Here is a 23,518-nt window from a genome sequence, read left to right as displayed (position 1 = left end):
AACAAATATAAGAATCTCTGATAACTCAATGAGAACATTCATCTTTCACTTCTGCTGTTACATTCAGATACTCAGTGAACACGTCCCACACAAAATAACATTAAGCAAATGCTCACTAAAAGCATCAGGTCAACTTAGATGATACAAGATTGAGATCGGTGAAATTCAAAAATAACAGCAGCAAGCAGACTGCATCATTAGCTATTTATTTGGAACAACGTAATGGCTGAAACAAACGCCTACAGCATTGAAGATGTGGTTCCAAATGGAACCAGACAGCTGTTACATATTATCCGACTCTTAACAAGCAATCCTTGCCAACTCTTAGCTTTGAAGGGCTAAGTTGAAAACATTCTACAGCAAAATATATGAAACTAAGAGATATCACAAAATATAAATCCAAGCATCTACAGGTTGTTTAACTTGACCTGATCAAAGTGAATACTAATCCATTGCGTGACCATGACCATGTCACAACTATTATTGTGAAGGTGTGCGCCATGTCCGAACAGCTGAGACAAGGTCAGCGTTTGACATCTCAGTGTGAGAAATGTCAGCAATGTGCTAAGTTTCTTTAAAAAATTAGCTGCAGATGGTTTAACGGTTCCTATTCTGACTTTTAAGCAGTGAGCTCCCCTATTTAATTAACTTGACCAGCTTTTTGTACCAGTTCGACCTCCCGGGTCATGCACATGTAGAGTAGCTCAGTTCAAGCTGAACAACCTGTACAATATTGTCTCATTTTAACACTAAGTAATATATTTCTTTCAGGCACCTTTTACCCAAGTCTTGATCATTCAATTTTCTGACTAAGGATTATTGTAGACCAGCATTTAACAAATACACACCGTCTATTAGCAGATTTTACATGTAACATTTACGGATCAGGTTTACTGGAGGAGATACAAGAAGGATGAAATATTCTTGGAATGAGTGGAGCTGAATTGAAAGGCCGGTTTGTCTCCTTTAACTTTCTTTCTTATGACCTGAACACCTAAGTATTAATTAGTTTCCTACAATCCCTGAACAGATTATTATGACCAGTCACAACACAAATGATTGAAATGAAACAATTCCTGATCTTCCACTAGTTCATCTCCATACATAGGGCTCTGAATTTCAGTTTAAACGTAAATGTTAGCTTTGCATCAAACTAACATATTTTCAGAAACGAAAGTTGACTGACACCTAATTCCTGAAAATATAACATGAACAGTGCAGAGAAGCTTAAAAGAGACTCAAGGAGGTATGAAATTCAACCTCCACCTAAACTAGCTTAATTTGCATCTGAGTAAAGGTTGAGTGGAAGAGAAAACATAAACTAAACCTTATTTAATTTTCATATAAAAATAAATAACTGCATTTAAACTGAAAAGATTTACTAAGCTCTGAGATTCCAGAACCTTAGAAACTACAGACTTTCTTCATCCAGAGCTTTAGCAATGAAGAAAGGGAAGGGAACATAATGTGGTTCAAGGACAGTGAAACTGATTAAGATTTATCTGCCGCTCTGATGAAGCAGTACCCTGGAATATCCCAGTATGGTGAGCATCAAATGGGTTTCTCACACTGTACTCATGAGGGGAATGAGACATGACACCTAAACACTTTAACAACCTGGACCTAGATTTTCAAAGCTCTCTTAGTGCTAAGAAGGTTGTAAGTCACTGGTGATATATGGCACTTATGACTATCTTAGCACTATGAGAGATCCGAAAATCTAGGCCCTTTGCTACCAAATATCTTTTAACCTTAGCTACCTTAGCTTCAACATTTCTTCATATAGTACTTCCTGAATTTTTATTTTCTGACCCCTTTAACAGATTTAACATGTCTGCAAGAGCCATCTATGAAGTTACTCGGATGCCTTCAAATTGGGTACAGGCTCCCTTGGCACCAGAGCTATTTAGACAGGTGGGAACAGCAGTGATAATAACATCTGTGGAAGTCCTTGCCCACCGATGGGAGGTGATAAATCCCTGTAACCTGACAGTCTCATTTGTGTCACCATCAGCTTCATCAAGCTGCCCAATACCTATGCCTAATTGTGTCACCTACTCATGGGATTGGAGAATGTCCGATGAGAGCTAGGGATTAGTTTTCTCGGTCACCCACTTCCATTCCACTCTTGCGTCCTCATATAGGAAACAATGTGATATTTCCACTACAGGTTAACATCTATTTCTGTCGTGGTTGTAGGGTTCATTGTTCCAATAATGGTTCACCTATTAACTCAAATTTAACTGGATGCCATTCATTTGAACACCATTCAGTATCCAAGGTTCTCAAATAACCTATGATGGGTGCAGATGTATGTCTGATTCTGTGTGGCAACATGTGCTCATGATGTCAATCACTGGTATGTCAGATCACCCTGTTATTGGTTCAGTAGTCAAATGACACTGGCAACCCCTTGTCTCAAACCACCTCTACATGTAGTTATCATTCAGAGATTGGGTAATTAGTGGTGATATTTATATCTTAGGATAAACATTTAGCAGCTCAGAAAGGTCAGTAATGGGCATAAGCAGGACTGGCTATTCCTTTACCATAAATAACCTTTAATGTTGTAATCTATAAACAAGACAAGTATCTTACCAATATTTTGCCAGCACTGTTTTGGGAGACACATGATAACAGATAATAAAGTCTGAGCCAGACAAACCAATGATTGACATCACAATCATCAATGACATGCATCAACCAATCAGATCTTTTCTGGAATATCTGACACCTTTCTGATTTTATGAACCAACATGCTTTTTACACATACTGAAAACAGCAATGTACTAAAATGTCTGTCCAAGTTTTTCCTAGATTTCACAACATACTGCACAGTATAGCAAAATATTGTTATGACTCTGCCAGAACATAACAGTTATTGTTTCTGCAATGTGTTCACTTGACTAAAACAGGTTTAACGTTCACTACAGTCTGTTTTCAAGTCAATAACCGGAACTTTCCTATAAAGTGACCTATGGCCCACTGTAATAGAGTAACTACAGTCCAGTCCAGTCCAGTCCTCAGGACACTTGGGGGAACTTGGCTTTAACATTTAAAGAAATTTGCTGATTAATTTACCTTGGCAGCTGCTCCTCGTACTGACATTGCTCGGTCTGTCATGGCTTGCCGGGCTGCCTTGTAGATGTCCTTGTGACAGGACCCTCCTGCAGACCCCAGGCCCGCCACCACCTTCTCCAGCGTCATCATGATCTCACATCGACCTTGAGACTGAAAAATGAAAAAATTAAAACTATATAATCTGCAAGGGTATTGCCAATTCACATGATGATTAAATATTTGCAATATCCCAGCATATCCAATATCAAATCCTAGTCTTCGAAATGATGAACTAGACTACCCACCACCCGGATCCAATCACACTCATATGAAACATGAAGTATAATGTTCAACATGAGCTGCTTTGGATGCCATTTTGAAAATACTCTTAACAATGACACTGTAACAATCATTGATAGACAGCATGACATTCTAATACATGCCCAACATCAACATGCTTCACTTGTATGATACAAATGTTAGGCAAACAAATTGGTTTGCTCTAGAGTAAGTGAGTGAGTTTGTGAGTGAGTGAGTGAGTAAGTGAGTTGAGTTGAGTTTTACGCTGCACTCTGGAATATTCCAGCTATATGGTGGTGGTCTGTAAATAATTGACTCTGGACCAGACAATCCAGTGATCAACAACATGAGCATCAATCTGCACAATTGGGAACCAATGACATGTGTCAACCAAGTCAGCGAACCTGACAACCCGATCCTCTAACAACAAGCATAGTCTCTCTTTATGGCAAGCATTTGCTCTAGATGGTAGGGGACATTGAAGCAACTGGTACCTCCTTAGGCATTGGGTTTATTAGATATCAGAAAAAAAAATATCTGACGAAAAAATAAATAATCCTGAAACTAGGCAGCTGACCATCTGGCTGATGACTCAGGAACTATACATGGGCAACTGGTTGCAATGTGTTGTCATGGAAACTGTGAAAAGCAAACATTCCCAAAAAGGCTGAAAAGCAAATGACCGAAGTTTACAGCTAAACGGATATCTGTGTAAAGACTGATGAAGATATATTGAACAATCTTGGATTTATGGGTCAAACATAACTGATTATCTGAGTTGTATTGGGGTGATAAACATCAACCCAGATTCATCTCTGAATATTCTAAACACATTTCAACATCTAAAAGCAATGGCTCAGAATTCTTCAACAGAACACCATCATTAAACTTTTCTGGCAGTGACATTTTAGTGTTGGTTTATGGTATCTGTGAGAGCTCCTCATTAATCAATTATCTTGACCATAAACTCTCTGCCCTGGTACCAGATAACACAGCAATAAAACTGCTATCTCCCTTCAACAACTTCTAGGAGGTGCTCGTAGCGAAGATTCAGAATCATAGAATTACCAGATTTGTCCTTCCTTTGACGGCTAAATTATGAATATCTTCAAGAAATATGAGCAATGGTTATTACTTTGATGCACTCAAAGTCAGAGTTCTTAATTGGAATAATCCGAGACATTCAGGAAGGACTAGTGACATTTCCTGATACATTTCCAGTTTCACCATTAGGTAGATGGCACATAGTGACACTTTCTTGTGGACTACAACTTTTCCCATTGGTAGACAGCAACAATGTAGCAAGACTTCTGACACTACCAGTATAGATTATAGTGAAAATGGAGCCCAGCGAAAAAGGCCAAAATACAATTCGAGAAAACGGCCACCACTGCTAGAGAAAACAGCCTCTAGGTTTAGAGAAAACAGTCATTCTATATAACAGAAAACTGCATGTATTTTTGTTTATGTTTATTCATCCCTAAATATTGGATATCTACCTCATTATCACTACCTTATTATCCTTCTTCTCTATCATGAACTACTCTTACACGCAAAACAAACAATCAAATTGGTTTGTTCATTGGGACTATCGAAACAACCAATCAATCTTCAAAGGTTAACCCACTATGGAGGTCCAAGTTAATAAAAATAATCAATTTTTAAAAGCTTATCCACAATGAAGTAAATCGCTATTATTTAGGATACATGTAATTATATGATCTAGTTTAATGCAACTCTATGTTAGCCGAGTTCAGAGGCTGTTCTCTCCTGCGTGGTGGTATTGGTATTTTCTTGGTATTTTGGGGGTCCATTTTCACTGGGGTCCATTTTATCTGTATCCCACCAGCATAATACAAATATTGTAAATATAGACAATGACTTGCTCACAGCTTTGTTGCACTATCATATTTTTCAAGAGCACTGAAGACTCAATCCAGTGGCCAAGCCTTACGAGAAATATCCAAATTCATTCATTTCAATTCATTTCAAGTGGCAAAACCTTGTTCAACAAGGGTGCTGTTCATAGTGTTAAAACAGAGGGAAATTGTATAAGCATTGTATAATTCTTGATGGTTGCCCTGAGATGAAAATTTCACATCACATGTGGTCAAAACATTAATCAAATCATGAAACTTCCCCCAAACCAACAACCATTACACTCAGTCTGAGTAATGGCGTACCAGCCTGCATTTCCTTACTTCATCAGTCTGCATCATAACAAATCGAGGAAAAATGAATGGATGCCAACACACCAAATTATATCCGCACTGACTGACTGACTGACATGTTGTGAAATGAAATTTAAACATGCACCAAGTCTGACAGTTCTTGAATCAATCAGATTACAGCTTGCTAGGAGGAATTAGAGGTCTGAATCAGGCCTTTATTACTGAGACAAATACAGATAGAATCGATCAGTCCGCCTAAGTAATGTAAGATTATCAGGATTATTATTCATATTATTCTGTACTTCCATGAGTTGGGCAAATACAACTATTTGCCATCGAAATCTATAAAAAGTGTTGGCCTAGTGTAAATATAATTATGTTTTTCTAAAGAGAATAAATGTTTGTGTAACTGGGTAGGATTATAACCAAATGTTATTGATGAGCAGGGTAATTGGGTGAATGAGTGCTGTTTTATGCTCAAGTCAGCAGTAGTACTTGTAAATCTTTGCAATGTGCATCAGTTTTAATATCAATGAGTTTGTGAGTTTAGTTTAACGCCACTTTCAGAAATATTCCAGCTATATCTGTAAATAATTGAGTCTTGATGGCAAGCACGGGTTGCTGAGGGCCTATTCTACCTTGGACCTTCATGGGTCTTTTAATATGAGCCAGACAAGACTCATCCTCGATATCTCCAGGGTATACGTTCCAAAAATGTCTCCACTATACCCTGGATGCATCTACGGCTCAGCCCGATAAATTTATTACCTCCCTTGGCTAGCTTTTTATCCAATCAGGTGCCTACGCTGGGAATTTGAGAGAACCAATCACAACTCACTTTCGCTTTTTAAATTCTCTAACCGATTAAACTTGGCAAACAAACCATGCGTAGGTTCTCTGAAAGTATTAGATGGATTTCTTGCATATGTTTTAAAAAAGGTTTCTGACCTATAAAGTTGCCTGTATGATTTCCCCAAATTGTGAGTCGCACGGCGAGCAAACCTTCGCAGTTGCAACTGCTACCTTTGTTGACACTTGCAAATTCGGTTATAACGGCGACCACTCTGATTGGCTACTGTGAGAAAGCGGAGTCAGCAAAGGGAGGTAATAAAATTATCGGGCCGACCCGTAGATGCGTCCAGGGTATAGTGGAGACTTTTCGGAACGTAGACCCTGGAGATATCGAGGATGGACAAGACTGTGTTGGAGGTTTAAATGAGTGAACTGAAGGGTATGTCACTTTGAACAGTGTTCTAGTTGTACCGATGAGTGTCAGTTGTACATGTGAGTTTAATTTTATACCACACTCAGGAATATTCCGCCAATAAGGTGGCAGTCTGTAAGTAATAGAACCCTGGAGCAGACAATCCACTGATCAAGAGCATGAGCACTGATATGCAAAACTGGGATATGATGACATGTGCCAATCAAGTCGGTCAGCTTGACCAGTCCTGCCAGCTTGGGTTAATGAAGATAAATTATAACCCTGGTCTTCATGGGTCAATGAGTGAGAGATACACAGATTTTAGCAGTATTAGACATCGTATCATGGTGCTTCAAGATGACACATGACCAGTGATTTAATACCAGGTTATCCATGTCTTCATAAGATGTTGCTGCTACAAGCACAGGGTACTTCACTCAGACTGAACACCAGAAAAATCATGTTATTTAGGGTTTTTCCTTTTCTTCCAAGAGTCACTAAGCAGCCTGATGGCTTCACACATCTATCCAAAGATTTGGATTTGCACACTGTATTCAGATTATGATAATGGGGTTTATTAACCTTTAGCCTGCTGAATTAATTTCAGCATAAGGCGTTAATAAGAGGGTGGGTGATTTCAAACACTCAGTGCGTCACTAAATAAGGGACAACTGAAAAAATATTCAGCTCATTAATACTACATACAAAAATAAACATTATTATCAAAAAATATCCAGATAATTTCAAACGTACAGATATTAATCACAAGACAAACATAAATATAGTAAATTTTCCTGAATTTACCTGAATTACTCGATTGGTAGCCGGATGCGTTTTATACTAGGAACCGTATAAATTGTCCAATTATCGCAAACCGATTTCAATATTCTTACTACTGATATTTCATAAGTATCTGACTTTAATTTCGTATATTTGTATCGGCAAATATCCGCGCGACGACAAATTAAAAATAATTCTGAAAAAAAAATAATCGAAAACGTTCGTCGTAAACAAATAACATTTTCGATGTCATGACAGGTCTTACTGAAATGGCACTATTACGTTTATTTAAACGTGTCATGTAATGAAAATAGCAGAATAAAATACATGATTCATAAGCATTCATGAGTGCAAATATCAAGTTTTATGGTTCATTAATTTTTGCACAAACCCACAAAAAGACGGTGTTAAATCGTGTTACGCATACTAAAAAACAAACATGGCGCGCTTCGTCGAACTCCTACATAAAATATAGCTTTTTTGGTCAGAAGAAAGATTACAGAACACTTCTGTGTAAGACCTGGTGAAAGAGGGATAATTTCTCATTCTACAAGTGTTCCATGTATCATTTTCCGTTTAGTATGACGAAAGACGGACGAAAATTATGATCGTGAACTCTAACTTGTTTTCTAGTAAGTGCAAAGGTCACCGGATGTGATGTCACAGACGGGGATTGCCTGATGAAATTCATTCGCTATTGAATATGAACAGAAAAGTTGGAGATATTTCGTCTGAATTTAGCACAAATAACTGTTTAAAGTGATTAATCAGAGCTCATAGAATTTTCTTGGTGTATTTTTGACTATATAATTCGCACATAGCCGAACCAGTTTGACCTTGTATGCTCCCGTGACCCGGAAACAGTAGTCGATCAACACTGCAGATGCAAGTTTTTCAGTACCTTTTATTTGAATTTTTGTTCATATTAGGCACATTACTTTATTGTCCACTGAATATAAAGATAGCAAAGATATAATTGTGATGCATGTTGATCCCAGCTTATTCTTTTTTTCACATGGTCCAACACAGAAACGTGTACAAACATCATTCTCAACAACAGGTGCGCGGATATGGGCCTGGCATTTGTGTTTCAAAATAACATTCATGCTTTTCTTTTTATGACGATGTAGTGTAGTAAGAACTGCAGTATACATGTTTTATAAACAAAAATATATTTTCAGTTATAGTTTCACATGAAATCGGAGATGATTTGATAAAAATTGCGTTCATATTACATGATTGGGAAAATTATACGTCTCACTTTAGAACAAGTTGAATTACATTCATAATTTTATGCAATGAATTAACGTTCTTGATGAATAATTACGATAGATTTGTCAATGCTTTATGTTTCATAACTGGTTACAACTTTAAATCTTTTCATATACTTTAATATGTTAAATGATATTAATAATATGACAATTATTTTTCTCTCTCAAATAGACAAGGGCAAAGACACTTAAAATCTGTCAATGCATTAGCAAGGTGTAAATAACCAAATTTTAATTAATGTCTTTCAGTAATGTGGAAAGCTGACAGTTTTGCACAATTTTTTATTACAACTACATATATGCCATAAAATATAAGGATAGATGTTACAAATTATTTTGTGTATTTTATTTCTTCATAATATCGTGCCAAAATGTACATCAAATACAAATGAGTGATGAGTTATTTTTGTTTTCAACAGTACCACTTTGTTTGCTGAATTATTTTGAATCGCATGTGTCAAATAATGTCAATTTTGTTGTTGAAGTAACAGTACATGTAAATTTATCAGAAAATGTTATCATTTGATAAAAAAGAAACCATATACATATAAGACGTTATATTGTCTCTGGTGAAAGTAAACAGGCTTCATATTCTGTAAATATATATTATTCTACCTTATTGTCTTTTCCTGGGTTTAGGAACAATGTCACAATATGAAATGGGTCTAATGAACTTTCAAGGATTGTTTCTGTTTGCTGAAGTGTCTGATGGTGATATACTCCAATTATTTAGTGTTCAATAGCCTAAACCATCATGAAACAAGAAACATGAAGAACAGTCTTCCTTGAATAACAAAATGCTAAGGACTGAGCAGTCTTCCATTAAAGATCTGGAAGCATTTGATATATATGTCTTTGCCAGATACACATGGCAATGAAAAAAATCCAAATTGAAATCTTAAAGAATAGCTCCAAACTGGACAACAAAAACCACTCACTGCAGAGCTCAGTATTAGGAAAAAAGAAATTTACTTGCCACTATACGATTACCTTGATGCCAAAGACTAACATAGGTTGCACCTCCTACTCAACACTTAATTATCTGTCACTTGTAGTTTTGATATTCCATATTCAAAACATCACTACAACAAAATTATTCTAGATCTGGTATGATAATTTCATATTACTTCATGAAATTTCATCACAAGAAAAAAATGAGTCTGTCTTTCGATCACTGTCAGTGTAATCACTGCTCCAAGAGTTTGGATCATCAGTCTGTTTCCCAGATGAAGTCTGTTTTAACAGTAAAATATGAACATAGACAGTGTGCAAGTAGGTAAAAAGTATGGCCATAAACATGAGGTACATTTTGCAGTTCAGATTGCACTAGTGCAATATCTAAAAGCTGTATGGAACCACGGACTGAGCCACATGACATGATTTTTTTATACAAATATGCACACACGTCAAACAATTTGATCTGAAACATTACCTGCATTATACTAGGCAGAATTAACTCCGAAAGCTCTGCTGTTTGGAGTAACAAAATAATTTCAATTTTGCTCCAAATTCGTGAACAAAAGATGTGATGTTTAGCTGTTTTAATGTCTAAAATAAATACTGATTCACAAAGACGATGACAGTTGTTTTCTAAGCAGTAATTAATTTTTATGAAATACATTTACTGTACGTTACATTCTCACACTAGCTCTGGTTTCGTTCGTTTCTGCAAAAGGAAAAATGATTTTTTTCATGACATCTTCGATCATCAAAATTGTACTTCTTGTAACGATATACACAGAAGAATATTCTGTTATTGTTACGACACACTGACAATTTATATGTCTCCCCGTGTCAGAACATTCTTTGAAAAAATAGACCGCGAAAATCATCGACTTCGGATTTGCTAAACTAAAGATCAACACATCGACGGCTAACTTCAGGAGAAATACTACAACACAAGCAACAAATGACAACTGCTATTGAACACAACTAACAGTAAATGACTGAGGATGACTGAAAGGTAATTCTGGTGTATAGTATGGATCTTACGGGAATTTGAATCAGTTTAGAGAATGTATCAATGGTCGTTTTCCAACTCGTTCACATTTTACTTCCACGAGTGCCATGCCGTGTACGTGCTTCCGGTTTCATCAAGGGTGGGTACAATTACAAATATTGTGATACTGTTTCATGATCTGCATTATATAGGTATTGAGTCGTTTTCTTTCAATGTATATGTGTTCAGATTCTGCTTATGAACGCATATTTTCAAACATCCTTCGTATCTTGTCACTTAAAAAGACCGCGAGTTTGGCCACGCCCTTTCGGGTCACCAACGGCTGTCAACTTTGTGAATGTTGGAAGGTTTATCAAACCAAATCAAAATAAAATCGCTAAATCTGGTAATTTCTGTGCAGAGGCAATAACATTTACCTATTCACACCGTGTAATTAATTCCAGATAAAATAATTGGATATGTCAAAAGGATGGCACATTTTCTTCGGCATCACGATACATGTGGAGTTGTTTGTTTACCGCCGTTGCCATGATCGTTTCTATTCGTCCAATCGATGATATAACATTGAGATTGGTTTTGTTTATATTTATTTGAGCCGAAAGTTACTAATTTTTAGAAAATGGTGAACTTATGAGCTTTCTCTTCGTCAAGGAACAAAAAATATCGACTAAACTATCAAAAAATATTTCATTATGAAGAAAATATTAGACTGGGTACCACACGGCGTGGTGCGCTGGAAGTCAACAATGGCCGTTATTTTCGACTGCGTGCCGAGAAATTCGGCGATCTCATTTTTAATTCGCGGGCGTTTCGTTTTAAGGTATATAAACGTATTGAACATTACATATTTAAAAAGGTGAGAATTAGCACATTCCATACATAATTCATATGACACGTAAATCCGACTCGTTGAATAATTATTGCAAGTTTTATTTGGAGATGTCATTATCCTGCACTCCTGTCGAATGGGTTCGACGGTAGCATTGAGAGGATTAACAAAGTCTGCAGTCTAAGGATAATCCACTCATTTTATATGCATGCCTGAAAATTTATACGCCCTTTATAACTGAAGATTCACAATACAACATTTGAATCTGCTTACCACTTTGTGGACTAACAATATGTCAGCAGGATTTACAGTCATGCAGTGGGCATTTAGCTCATTTTCAGTAATTATGTGAAATCTTTTGGTAGGCCTGATCTGTCAACTGCTAAAGAACAAATTTGCCGTCTGCTGCCCTGTTACTCTGATCTACCTTTTTCTGTAGTATTGTAAAACAAGAGACCTTCTTCCTTTTGACTTCACTTTCCTTACAAAAAAACATTACACTTTTCCCCAGGTGTTATTGCTGTACAGCCACAAAAATAGTTCCGCTGGATCTGGTGGAGAACTCTAACTGTGGAAGCAGCAGCTGGTCTTAGAAGTCGATACAAGAATTGTGCAGTGAACCTAATTATACTCCCAATTATAAAAGAAGCCTGCAAACTGTGCATAAAACACAGACAGGAAACCTTACAAACAACAACAAATCCCATCACCTTTCTAGAACGACAACTGAAAAGAAATTGTGACTTTCTGAAGACTTATCACTTGCACGAATGCCGAAAGATGACACTTTTGGTTCAATATGCTGTTATGGCAACATTGCATAAACACTTGAATTTCTGTCGGCCAAATTCAACAGACATTAATAAAAATACTGTTAGATAAGCAGCAAGTTTTATTCATGTTTGCCAAGCAGGGGTCAGATCACAGCATCAATACTAAATTAAGTGATCGCTGACTGGAAACAGTTGTTCTACTTTATTTAAATATGAATATTTTATTGCATTGTGAATGTTCGAGAAAAAATAGCAAAAAGTAAATGTGAGGATGCTGCAGAGCTTTTAGTGTGTTTCATTTTCATCTTATTGAGGCCAAAAGTCTGGCCAAGGCTTTAACACAACTTTTACCATTAGTTGGTCAAAATCTTTCTTTATGTGCAGTATTGCTTCATTGTCCAGTGACAGACACCTCCATACATTGATGTTCATTGTCTGGTTCAGACTTAAATATTTACAGGCTGCTGCCATATAGCTGGAATACTGCAGTGAGATCTTACATAACAAACAAACATACGTACATCTCAAAGCAGATCTCACACATATCTTGTTTAAAACAGGACTATAAACATGGGTAAGGCTTCAGCAATCTGATTCTTTTAAGAGATTCACTGAGGAAATACTAAAAAGCTTACTACCGGATATATTTTAAGGCACCTTATGAAGGAGGCCACCCATACACCTAGTTTCAGTTAGATCCATGCTAGAAGTTGGGAGATACAACTTCCGTTTTTTTATGAACAACTTGAGAAATTCGATCGCCTTTAAAATAACTGCTTCAACTTAAACTTTAAGGTCAAGGACTCTGAAAGAAGCGGGGTCAGAATAAACATTTCCAGATGTTGAAAGTAAGGCTCAGAATGTATATTTTTAACACTTATTTATATCTATAAAACACCTGTGTAAGAATAGACTCAAATGAAGAGTCTGTGAACAAACAAGGACTTTCAAGATGACATGAATTCTGTGGCATCAGTTCAGGTAGGCACTCCTGGAAATCAAATCAACACATATATCTTCTGAAGAGAGTAAGATCTGTAGCTGGTATCTAATCATTAAAAATATGTTTTGATGAGCCATACTTTTGTCAACACATGCAGGAGCTCGGATGATACAATGATGTTTTGGCACTCTGTAGTAGCAGACGGCAAAGACATTTGCAGCAGTGAGCAGACGCATGACATGTTCATAGCCGGTGTTGCTGTCGGCACTTGTAATGTATGCCGGTGCATTCCTGCACTATCTGTTGAGAATGCTTTTTCAGGTGCATGATGTAAGCCATCACCTGCACCTAACACGGTCCATGTTACTAGTTATCTCCCTTGACTAACTCCACCTCCAAACATAGCACTAAAGTATTTTGGTACATCACGATACAGATAATTTGCTCCACACAACACATACTGACCTTCGCCTGATACCCAGGTGAGTTGGAAATGGTACTTATCCATCAAGATATTCTCATATACTTAACAAATCATGTTTTCGCAATGTCTACACAGTTAAAAGAAATTCCACAATGGTCATAACTTGTATCAAACATCCAAATTCCAATATGATCCCAATGCTAGTTTTAGGCACCCAAATCAACACTTACGTGAATTCACTGAAAAAAAAACTATTATATAAATTATCTATATTCTGAGTCATCAAGAGAACATTTATATTTTGAATAGCAGAAATATATTTTGATACACATATTGGTTAAACACAGTGAGTGAGTTTTTACAGCAGTGAAAATATTCCATATATATCAAGAGTCTCATAACATAAACAATTATGTTAACAATCAGGACAAACAGACCTCCTCTGCTTCTCAGACAGCGAACTCCCAAATATTCCCTTTTGCCTAGCTCTTTCTGCAATGCTAAAGCTCTAAATGAAATCTAGATTTCCTCTCACTCACCATCAGTTAGGAGGAACTGTCTATTTCCATATCATATGTATTCAGAGACTAAGTGTTAGCCTAACACACCCCACTTAGACCTCAAGTCAGTCAGTAAGTGTTACGTGGTATTTGGTCAGTTTAGTGGGAGCACCTAGTGGCTAATAGCTCAAGCTTAAAGCTTGGCTTGATGCCCCACACAGGCACAAAGAGTGAATCCAATTAATGGAGCATGTGCAATGGTATCGCTGTAATAGATTGCTAATAGGGAGCAAAACCACACTCACTCACTCACTCATTGCACCCACTCAGTGCTGATACATGTATTCTCAAATAATGTAATAATGTAAAATATATTCTCAAGCTATCAACATATTACAACATAGATCAATTTGTGCTGTTCAGATTGATCCAAGTAATCCCCCTTTGATGTATTTGGATATGGATATGACTCTTGCTTATTCCAAGGCTGCTGAGCAGGTGTTACTGCTCACACAATATTTATGGTAAGACGTATCAACACTTAATTAAAGCTGACTATATGTGGCCCACGTTGTAAATCAAGATACCCAGGGAATGTAAGAGCAGAATTCACCTTGTAAATAATTCACAGTGGGAGCATCTCGACAGGCAAAGCTTGCTCTTCTGAATACCTCATATCTTCCACTTTCTCCTCTGATAATATTGCTGTTCCCTGGAGGAATGCCAAATCACTAGACTCGCTTACCTTAATTGATCACAAGTTAAAGTTCTTCTTGGAAATGTTGGGAAATTGATCGAAACATAAATCATCACCTGCAGAATCTTTGCACTTTAATAAATAACTTTAAGGTGAGAACTTTGAAAACTGACACAGAATAAGAAGATAGCTAACACTTGAAAAATATGTGTGGGATTTGATAAAAACATGTTGGCTGTCAGTGGAAGATAATACCATCTTGCAAACATCAATTTAATTGAGCAGTAAATGAATCATCAAAGAAGAGATGGATTAAATAGTAAAACCAACAGAATAAAAAGGCTACTGAATACTAAGAATCATTGGCTTTGTTTAAATGAAATTGTAGAGGCAATCAACGTGAATGATGTATCATTCTTTATCCATGAAATAGTCATCACTTCAAGTTACAATTGCACTGGACTTTGTATAATCTGAAACATTCAGTGATTTCCAAAAGATTCTCTGAAAATTAAACGATTGCAGATGCAGATGTATCTCCTTGCTCATCAAGGTGAGTGCATTACTTGAGAGTCACGCTTATGAAATCATGGTCTCTAAAGTCATCAGACAGTATGAGTAAAAACGGTTATCAGTACTTGGCACATGGCCATAGTAGATACACTGGCGAGTATACACATGGTTTGTCTGCAATATTTCAAACATATGACAGCAGTCTGTAATTAATCAAGCCTGGACAAGACAATCCAGTGATCAACAGCATGAGCATTGATCTACACAACTGGGATATCATGACATGTATCAACGAAGTCAGCACGCCTGACCATCCACCACGTTAGTCACTCCTACTACAAGCATGGGTTGCTGAAGACCAATTCTAACCTGGATCTGAACGGGTCTGGATCGTCACAGATCTAGAGGATACACATCCTCACACTTGCACTGGGTTCATAATGTCATTTTATATGTTTATAACATGCTTCATTTAGTGCTTGACTATGTGCAGGATGTCAGGACAGCTTGACTGTTTCATTGTGAACAGAGACATGAAATGTCTGAATGCTGCGATTATTCTCTATTATCAACTGGCAAGATGTAGTCCACTACTCCAGCAAAAGGTAGGTAAACATATTGATTATGATACAACCTGGCAAACCATTGTGTTGTGTCGGTATGTGTAAAAGCAAAGAAAGGAATAAACTCACAAGAGTGTGATAAGTGTTTTATAACCCCCTCAGCTATGCAACAGATCATTGGCATTCTTCTGCATCATACACACATATAACACAGGTTGATGAGGTGAGCATACTCCATACCGACAGACTTTATGACAGAGGTGATGTCTGTTTCTTGTAAAACAAGCTAGAAAGTGTTCCAGGTCCATTCTAAACTTGGTTTTATCAGAAATCAAATCTCCTCAGTTACAAAAAGCAGTAAAGCCAATGATAATCAACATCTATAGTCACAGAGCCATGATGATAAACTACGAGTATAGTACAGGTACATTCATCACTGTCTAAATGTCAAGTTATCCAAACATGATCAACAGCAGATTTTGTGATCATGTGATCACTGTTTCAGTTCTGACAAGTGTGGGATATTGGGATGTTTTCGACTGTTATGTAAGCCTGAACATCAATGGAGTTATTCTGTCATGTCCAAAGCAATTGGACATTTCCTACTTCTTTTGAGTAGCCTCATTCCAAGAGATAAGTATTGGGTTCTAAAGACCAATTGTGTCCTGGAACCCCAAAAGAAAGCTCTACAACATGTAGTGTTTTGCATATAGTTTCAACTATCCCTAAACAAAATGCTCATATAAACTAGAAACAAATCATAATAAAAATGAGTGACTGAGTGAAGGAAAAGCATTAGAGTGAGTGAGTTTAGTTTTATGCAACACTCAGCAATAATCCAGTTCTGTGGCAGTGGTCTGAAATAATTAAGTCTGGACCAGACAGTCCAGTGATCAACAACATGAGCACTGACGTACGCATTTGGGAATTGATGACGTGTCTACCAAGTCAGCGAGCCTGACCACCCAGTCCTGTGACTCACCACTTAAGACATGCATGGATTACTGAAGATCAATCTTTACCTGGATCTACACAATTTTGATAAAAATAAACAAAAATAATCTACCAACCATCCTTAATCTGCTGGGTTCACGTTACTTGCAGCACCAGTTCTGTTGTGTTTGGATGAACAATGGCACTGGACATTAAAGAACAGTTGTCTTGTGGGTCAGGCATGCACCATCAGATGAAAAAAGGACTATCTACTCACCTCAGCATTCTTAAGGGATTTTATGAGAATCTGTACTGTTTCTTCAAAGGATCTGCCGACCATTCTGCCAAGTTTTTCATACATGGCACCCAGACAAGTGATGGCAGCCCTGAAAGCATAAACAGGTAAGTTAGTGATAGAACATGTGGAAATAACAAGCAAGTCCTCACCATCAGTGATCACAGGCATCTACACAAACAGTACAGGTAAATATAAGGTAAGAGCATCAACAACACAGGCCCCACAAAGCAGTCTTTTTGATGTGGCCATCATAACTTGAATCTACACCTTAAGCAGCCAGAGAGCCATTTGCATTCTGGTACACTGGGTGAGTAAGTTTAGTTTTGATGCAGTTTTATACTGATTGGTTGGTTTGTTGTTTTATGCCTCACTCACAAATACTGCATCAGTATGGTAGCAGTCTGTAAATACTAGAGTATGAACAACAAAATCCAGTGATTAACATCATGAGCACCAATCTATGCAATTTGGTGACAAAGTCAGTGAGCCTGACCTGTCAGTCACCTTTTATGACAAGTATGGGCTGCTGAACACCGATTCTAACCCAGATCTTCACAGCTTTAGGTTTATGGTGTTTTAGCTATGTCAGGGTTTGTCAGCTTGATGTTTGGGTAGAGTTTACAGTGATGTAGGTCTTGGACCTTTACTAGTTCAATGAAACTCAAAGAAAGTACCAAAATATCATCCATTTTGCAGCATTCCAGAAAAATGAGGGCTAGAACGCCTTAGGCTGCACAAAAAAACAATTGAGTTGGTGTATGACTTTTTAACAAAATTGTATTGAAAAAAAGTGACGAGGGAGGAACACGTTTCTATTGGGGTTTTTTCTCTCAAAAAGTTTAGCACTTGTTAATGAGTTGTAGGTTCGGTCACACTTTTTCTTACAAACAGTCATTCTTATAATGGATGATCGGGATGTGGCCAAGTGAAAGTATTTTTTAAAATGGCAATAAATAATTGTTATGTGCACAAATAAAAGTGACGCACCAATGCCTGAGAAACATTTCACTTTTCTATTTAGGCTTAGGAGAAGACTAAACGTCTGCATGAAACTCAACACTGACTAGATTTCCCCTGTCACCATTGTCTTTTATCTATTTTCATACTGAAATAATACATCCCTCAAACTCGCCCCCCTCGTGAGACAGGTGATGCAAAGTCTGTGAATTTGAGCTGGCTCATGTAACTGTTGTCTGGTATCATGGGGTGCATACATAACATAGCACTGCATGTTCCTGGCTTCCTGGGAAGGGTAATGGTGTCAAACATGCAGAAATCACAGATGACTTTTTGCCAAAACAATAACCATGGTAACTACATAATGATGCCAGGTATTTACTGTGTGTTTTGTGTCTGGGGAAGGGATTGGAGATATTGAGAAACCAGCAGCACAGCGACAATGAAGCACACCATACACCTCATGACTGCCAACTACAGTCTGGGCTGGGTCTATGTGCTGGTATGTTTGTTGGTGGGAGTGGAAAGGGTAGTGGGTTGGTTACAGGCATAACTGGGTGTGCAGGTGTATTTGCTTGAGCGAAAGTGGGGGGTTGGTGTGTTTGGTTGCATGACAGTGGGTGGGCAGGTGTGTTTGGCTGCATGAGAGAGGGTGGAGAGGTGTGTTTGGTTGCTTATAACTGGGTGGGCAGGAGTATTTGGTTGAATGAAAGTTGGTGGGCAGAAGTATTTGGTTGAATGAAAGTGGGTGGGTAGGTGTGTTTGGATACATGTGAGTGGGTGAAAAGGTGTATTTGGTTGCATGGGTGGGCAGGTATGAAAATTTGGTTTGGTGAGGTTTAGGTTGAGAATGAGAATTAGGAGGAAGAAGAGCCAGTGGATTTGGTGGATGAACAGACTTGTTAGAAGTTGGCTAACTGGGTTCATCAAAGGGTGACTAAGGAAAACACTTGGGCAAATCCTGTGTTTGTGATCAGCAAATCCTGTCAAGACCATGGTATGTCACTACAGCACACGTAAACGTTAAGAAAAACATAAAACAATGGGAAGATGGGTGAATGGCTTGGTGGAAATGTCTTCGGGTTGAATGTGTTTTTACATTTGTGTGAGACAGAGAATGGCAGGGTTAATTGAACACTGTATTGATTAAAACCACAGCTAATAAAATGTCAACTCTGGGTTCATCAAAGAAATACCACAGACGTATATAAAAAAATCTTCAAGGAAAATAAGTTCTTTTTTCAGTCCTTACAACTGGAAACACAATCAATGAGACATTTCATTAGCCTTCCAGCCATGTTTTCCGTATTGACCCCAAAATCATTAGACTTCTACAAGATACCCTTATATCTTAGAAAACAAAGCAGAAAGCCTCTGTGCCTGTCTGCTCTGTACTTCCATTTCCTTACACCACTGGAGTCCTCATCTCAGTGGGACCTGGCCTCCATAGATGGCCAGGATGTGTGTCAAACTAATTTGTCACCAAGATGCTTGTCCTAGCAACAACCTGACTAGAAGATGTGATTTGTATGTTGATCTAATTGATTACCATCACTTGAAGTAAACATTTATCAATAAACATGAAAGAAGAAAGATTATCAACCAGAAAATCAAGGGGTCTCTACAATGACAGTCCATATGAAACCCTTAAAATTAAGTTGATCAAATCACCAAGGTTAATATATCTGTGGGTCTCAGCACCATATTGGTGATATTGATTGAGTAAATTGCCTCTGTTATGACATGGTCCCTGAAGCTCTGAAACAGTATGATATACCGTGACAGACTGTCAGCGATGGAGCAGTGATTGAAATAGTATCATATATATTGACAAACTGTCACCTCAAACTCCATTAACTCAAGATATTATCTCACTTAATGGATCCACTGGAATATGTTTCTCACTGTGATCTGCTAAATAATGGCACTGAGTCATGAATTATTAGCTTAATAGTTGGAACACACAATAAATATAATCCCAAACATAATATACTCCAGCAAGTTGAATAACAAGTACATGCTAATCTGACATGTCCAAAGTGTGTTCTTCCCTTCAACATAACAATATCTTATAACTTCATTTGTATTGTATTGCTGTCAAGTCATATTTGAATGAGTTGCACCAAATGTAGCACTGCATTAGGTAATTACAGGTACTCTCTTCAAATTCCCTATTTATACATCTGTAGAAGCATACAGATATAAAATTATCAGGCATTTAAAAAATTACATCATTAATTTCTTTCAAAGAATGTTTATTTTGGAATTATAAACCAAATGAACAACACTGCATTTTTCCTCAGTTCTCAAAAATAACTTACATGACATTGCTTAAGTTATCATCTGCAATGATAATCAATATCTTAATCACACTGCTTCACATACTAATACTGAATAGAATGAATGAATGAATGAATGAATGAATGAATGAATGAATGAATGAATGAATGAATGAATGAATGAATGGTCACTTAATCTGAATAAGTTGTTAGTATTTTGACTCTGCTAAACAGAGTGCTTTTTTAGTGTGTTTTCAATGTTTTTTCATTATTGAATGATACAGGTCTCTACTGTACACAAGTTCCAAGAAGTATTGTGTGAAAAATCCATAATCATAATCATTGAGAATTAAGGATTCTAAACAAGGATCATAGGATTCTGGACACCCAAGGGGACACAACTTTGTGAAAAGAATTACTTGGTAACCTGTGTTGCTGTTGGATAAATTGAAAATCAAATGGTACGACAACTCCAAAAAGCATGACATATATCAGAGCTATCACTTACAATCTGGTTGGCAGGTAGCTGGGAGAATCATCCTTGTTTCTGATGACGTCATTGCACTTGTTGATGGTGTTGAACAGTTCAAACGTGTCACCGACACTGAACAAGGTTGCCAGACAGCGTGCAAGTAATTTCCGTGTTGGAGGACCTGGCGATTCACTGATCTGATTGGTCAATTGCTCAATGAGCTTATTCTGACTTCCTTTGATGTCCGACTGTAAGAAAAGAAGATTTATGGTGAGAAGCACAGATGTACTGCCCTGGAGGAAGTAGCACATATATAGCACTGACACTCACTGAATACAAGATCATCAGGCATATAACATCCTGAACATAACGTGACAATAGCATCATGGCCATTGTAACAAGCAACAATGATAAATCAATACTACAGATAAGAGTACAGGGAGGGGCAAAGGATCTATCACTCTCAGTTATTCAGATTTCTTTGGACCTCAATCACTGACCATTCATTGCAAACAAAAATTTTGGAGCAAAATGCTACCTATGGCACTATAGTTCTGATACCAGTGTAGCAGGCCATTTCCCAGGAAAAACATTCAAGCACAAACATTCAAAAGAGCATATAACCCACAAGTGCTCACATCTTCTACCATCGTATAGTTACATTTTTTAGGAGTTTTTAAAGTCGGCTCAAACATTTGAAATGCTGCAAGTCTTGAAAACATGAACCTGTATTTGAGAAGCCAATACCATCACTACTGCTTGAAAAGTATTAGATGAGCCACGACCTGACAAATGACCCCAATTTACATATATGGGAATGCCTTCTAGAAAATTCCATTTGGATATATTTATTTCCTCGAGGGTCTGTACGACAGACTGATACAAGGCCAAAATAAATAACGGAGACATGTTTATGCTCCTGTGAATCATTTTATTCATAGATACTCATTCGTTTGGCAAAAACTGACACTACTTTCCTTGACATGTTGGCATTATTTCAGAACATTTTATTCTAAACTATTATTAGCTGGGCTTACTGAAATTATGAAATTTTGGCTACAGATAACTGTTTAAAATGTAAGAAATTTTGAAAGTTGCACAGACACGATGCTCCAATATACTTTGATGTTTGTTCTTAGTCCATATGTCCTAAAACCTCTGTCACAGTAAGGTCCTTTCTAGGTATTCTACAGTGATCATGAGACAATGGCATGTCTATAAAAGGAGGATCGACGCCAGACTTTCCCATTGTCTGCTGCTACAGAACACTAGATTCCCACTTTCATTCCAGTCATTTCCTCTCACTTAGTCAGTCCAATCTGTCTGAATTTACCCAGAATCTAAGTGGATGACATCTGTTAACCTTACTAAATGTAGCAGACGTCACATTTTGTGGATATTGACGTTCTGACAGCGTGATTGGATAGCAAAGGCATGATGGCTTTGGAAAAAATGGTATCCAAGGACCAGCCTCATACTCGACAGCTTTGCTGATCTCAGACACACGCACTGATCGTACATGCAGTGATGAACATTTCACACCAGAATAAATATCAGTAAATACTTAGTGGTTCATCACAAGACTGCCAAGCTGGTGACACAGACTCATCAATTCATGATTATCACATTACAATCCAATACACAGGGCTTTACAACACAAGCTTGCAAGGAACACATATCAGAAATAGTATGTTTCTCCATCATCTGTAGTATACATCAACTGGTCCCTATTATACATCTAAAGTATTTAAAGCGCACTAACCAAATGTTACATGTATCATACTTTAACTTTTGAATGTTGTTCAATATGTGTGTGAGTGGGTTTAGTTTTACGCCGCACACAGCAATATTCCAGCTATATGGCAGCAGCCTGTAAATAATCGAGTCTGGACCAGACAATCCAGTGATCAACGACATGAGCATCCCACAATTGGGAACCGATGACATGTGTCAACCAAGTCAGGGAGTCTGACCACCTGCAAGAAAATGTGTAAGGATATGATGAGGGTGTGATATAATACATATCCAAACAATATGGGTGAGATACAAATCACATCCAGATCCAGCACTCTTATTTTGTAAGTCTGTATTTCTCCCTTTTTGTTGGTAAATCACTGCCTTAAGTCATATGTTTCTAACTTTGAAAGGTAGTGGAGGGAGAAATAAATAAGCTTGAGGGCACTGTGATGATTCTGTACACGGAATTACTACAAAACTGGCATAAATGGTTCTTGAACAATTTCTGTTTTTATTCATGTTTCATGATAATGCAAGTCTTAATGCATATGTACCATGATACATTAGATCTATACTGGTATAGGTGAGTGAGTGAGTGAATGCCACCTTTAGCAATGTTCCAGCAATATCACAGCGGGGGACACCAGAAAATGGGCTTCACATATTGTACCCATGTGGGGAATCAAACCCGGGTCTTCGACATGACGAGTGGACACTTTAACCACTAGGCTACCCCTCGCCCCTATATCGATATAAGCACATCATGAGGCTCATAGCAAAATGAATACTGATCTATGGTTACGCCTCTACTTTCAAGTTATTCTTGTCAAAACAGGTGGATACTATACCACCTT

General features: G+C 37.5%; 1 protein-coding gene across 3 annotated transcripts in view; it reads right to left on the bottom strand.

The window, feature by feature from the left end:
• The window catches only part of LOC137293392 (HEAT repeat-containing protein 5B-like), a 118,590-nt gene that overhangs the window by 44,064 nt on the left and 51,008 nt on the right, over nucleotides 1–23,518 (bottom strand). For all 3 annotated transcript variants that reach the window (XM_067823905.1, XM_067823907.1, XM_067823906.1), the window contains exons 3-5: nucleotides 20,964–21,175; nucleotides 17,199–17,307; nucleotides 3,082–3,231 (exon numbers count right to left, since the gene is read on the bottom strand). In XM_067823905.1, the coding sequence (XP_067680006.1) occupies nucleotides 3,082–3,231; nucleotides 17,199–17,307; nucleotides 20,964–21,175 (471 nt within the window). The remainder of the gene's footprint in view (nucleotides 1–3,081; nucleotides 3,232–17,198; nucleotides 17,308–20,963; nucleotides 21,176–23,518) is intronic.

This window comes from Haliotis asinina, chromosome 8 (assembly GCF_037392515.1).
Source record: "Haliotis asinina isolate JCU_RB_2024 chromosome 8, JCU_Hal_asi_v2, whole genome shotgun sequence".
In the NCBI taxonomy this organism is placed as follows: Eukaryota; Metazoa; Mollusca; class Gastropoda; order Lepetellida; family Haliotidae; genus Haliotis; species Haliotis asinina.
Note: the sequence above shows the minus strand (reverse complement) of the source record. Positions and strands in the feature narration are given on the sequence as shown.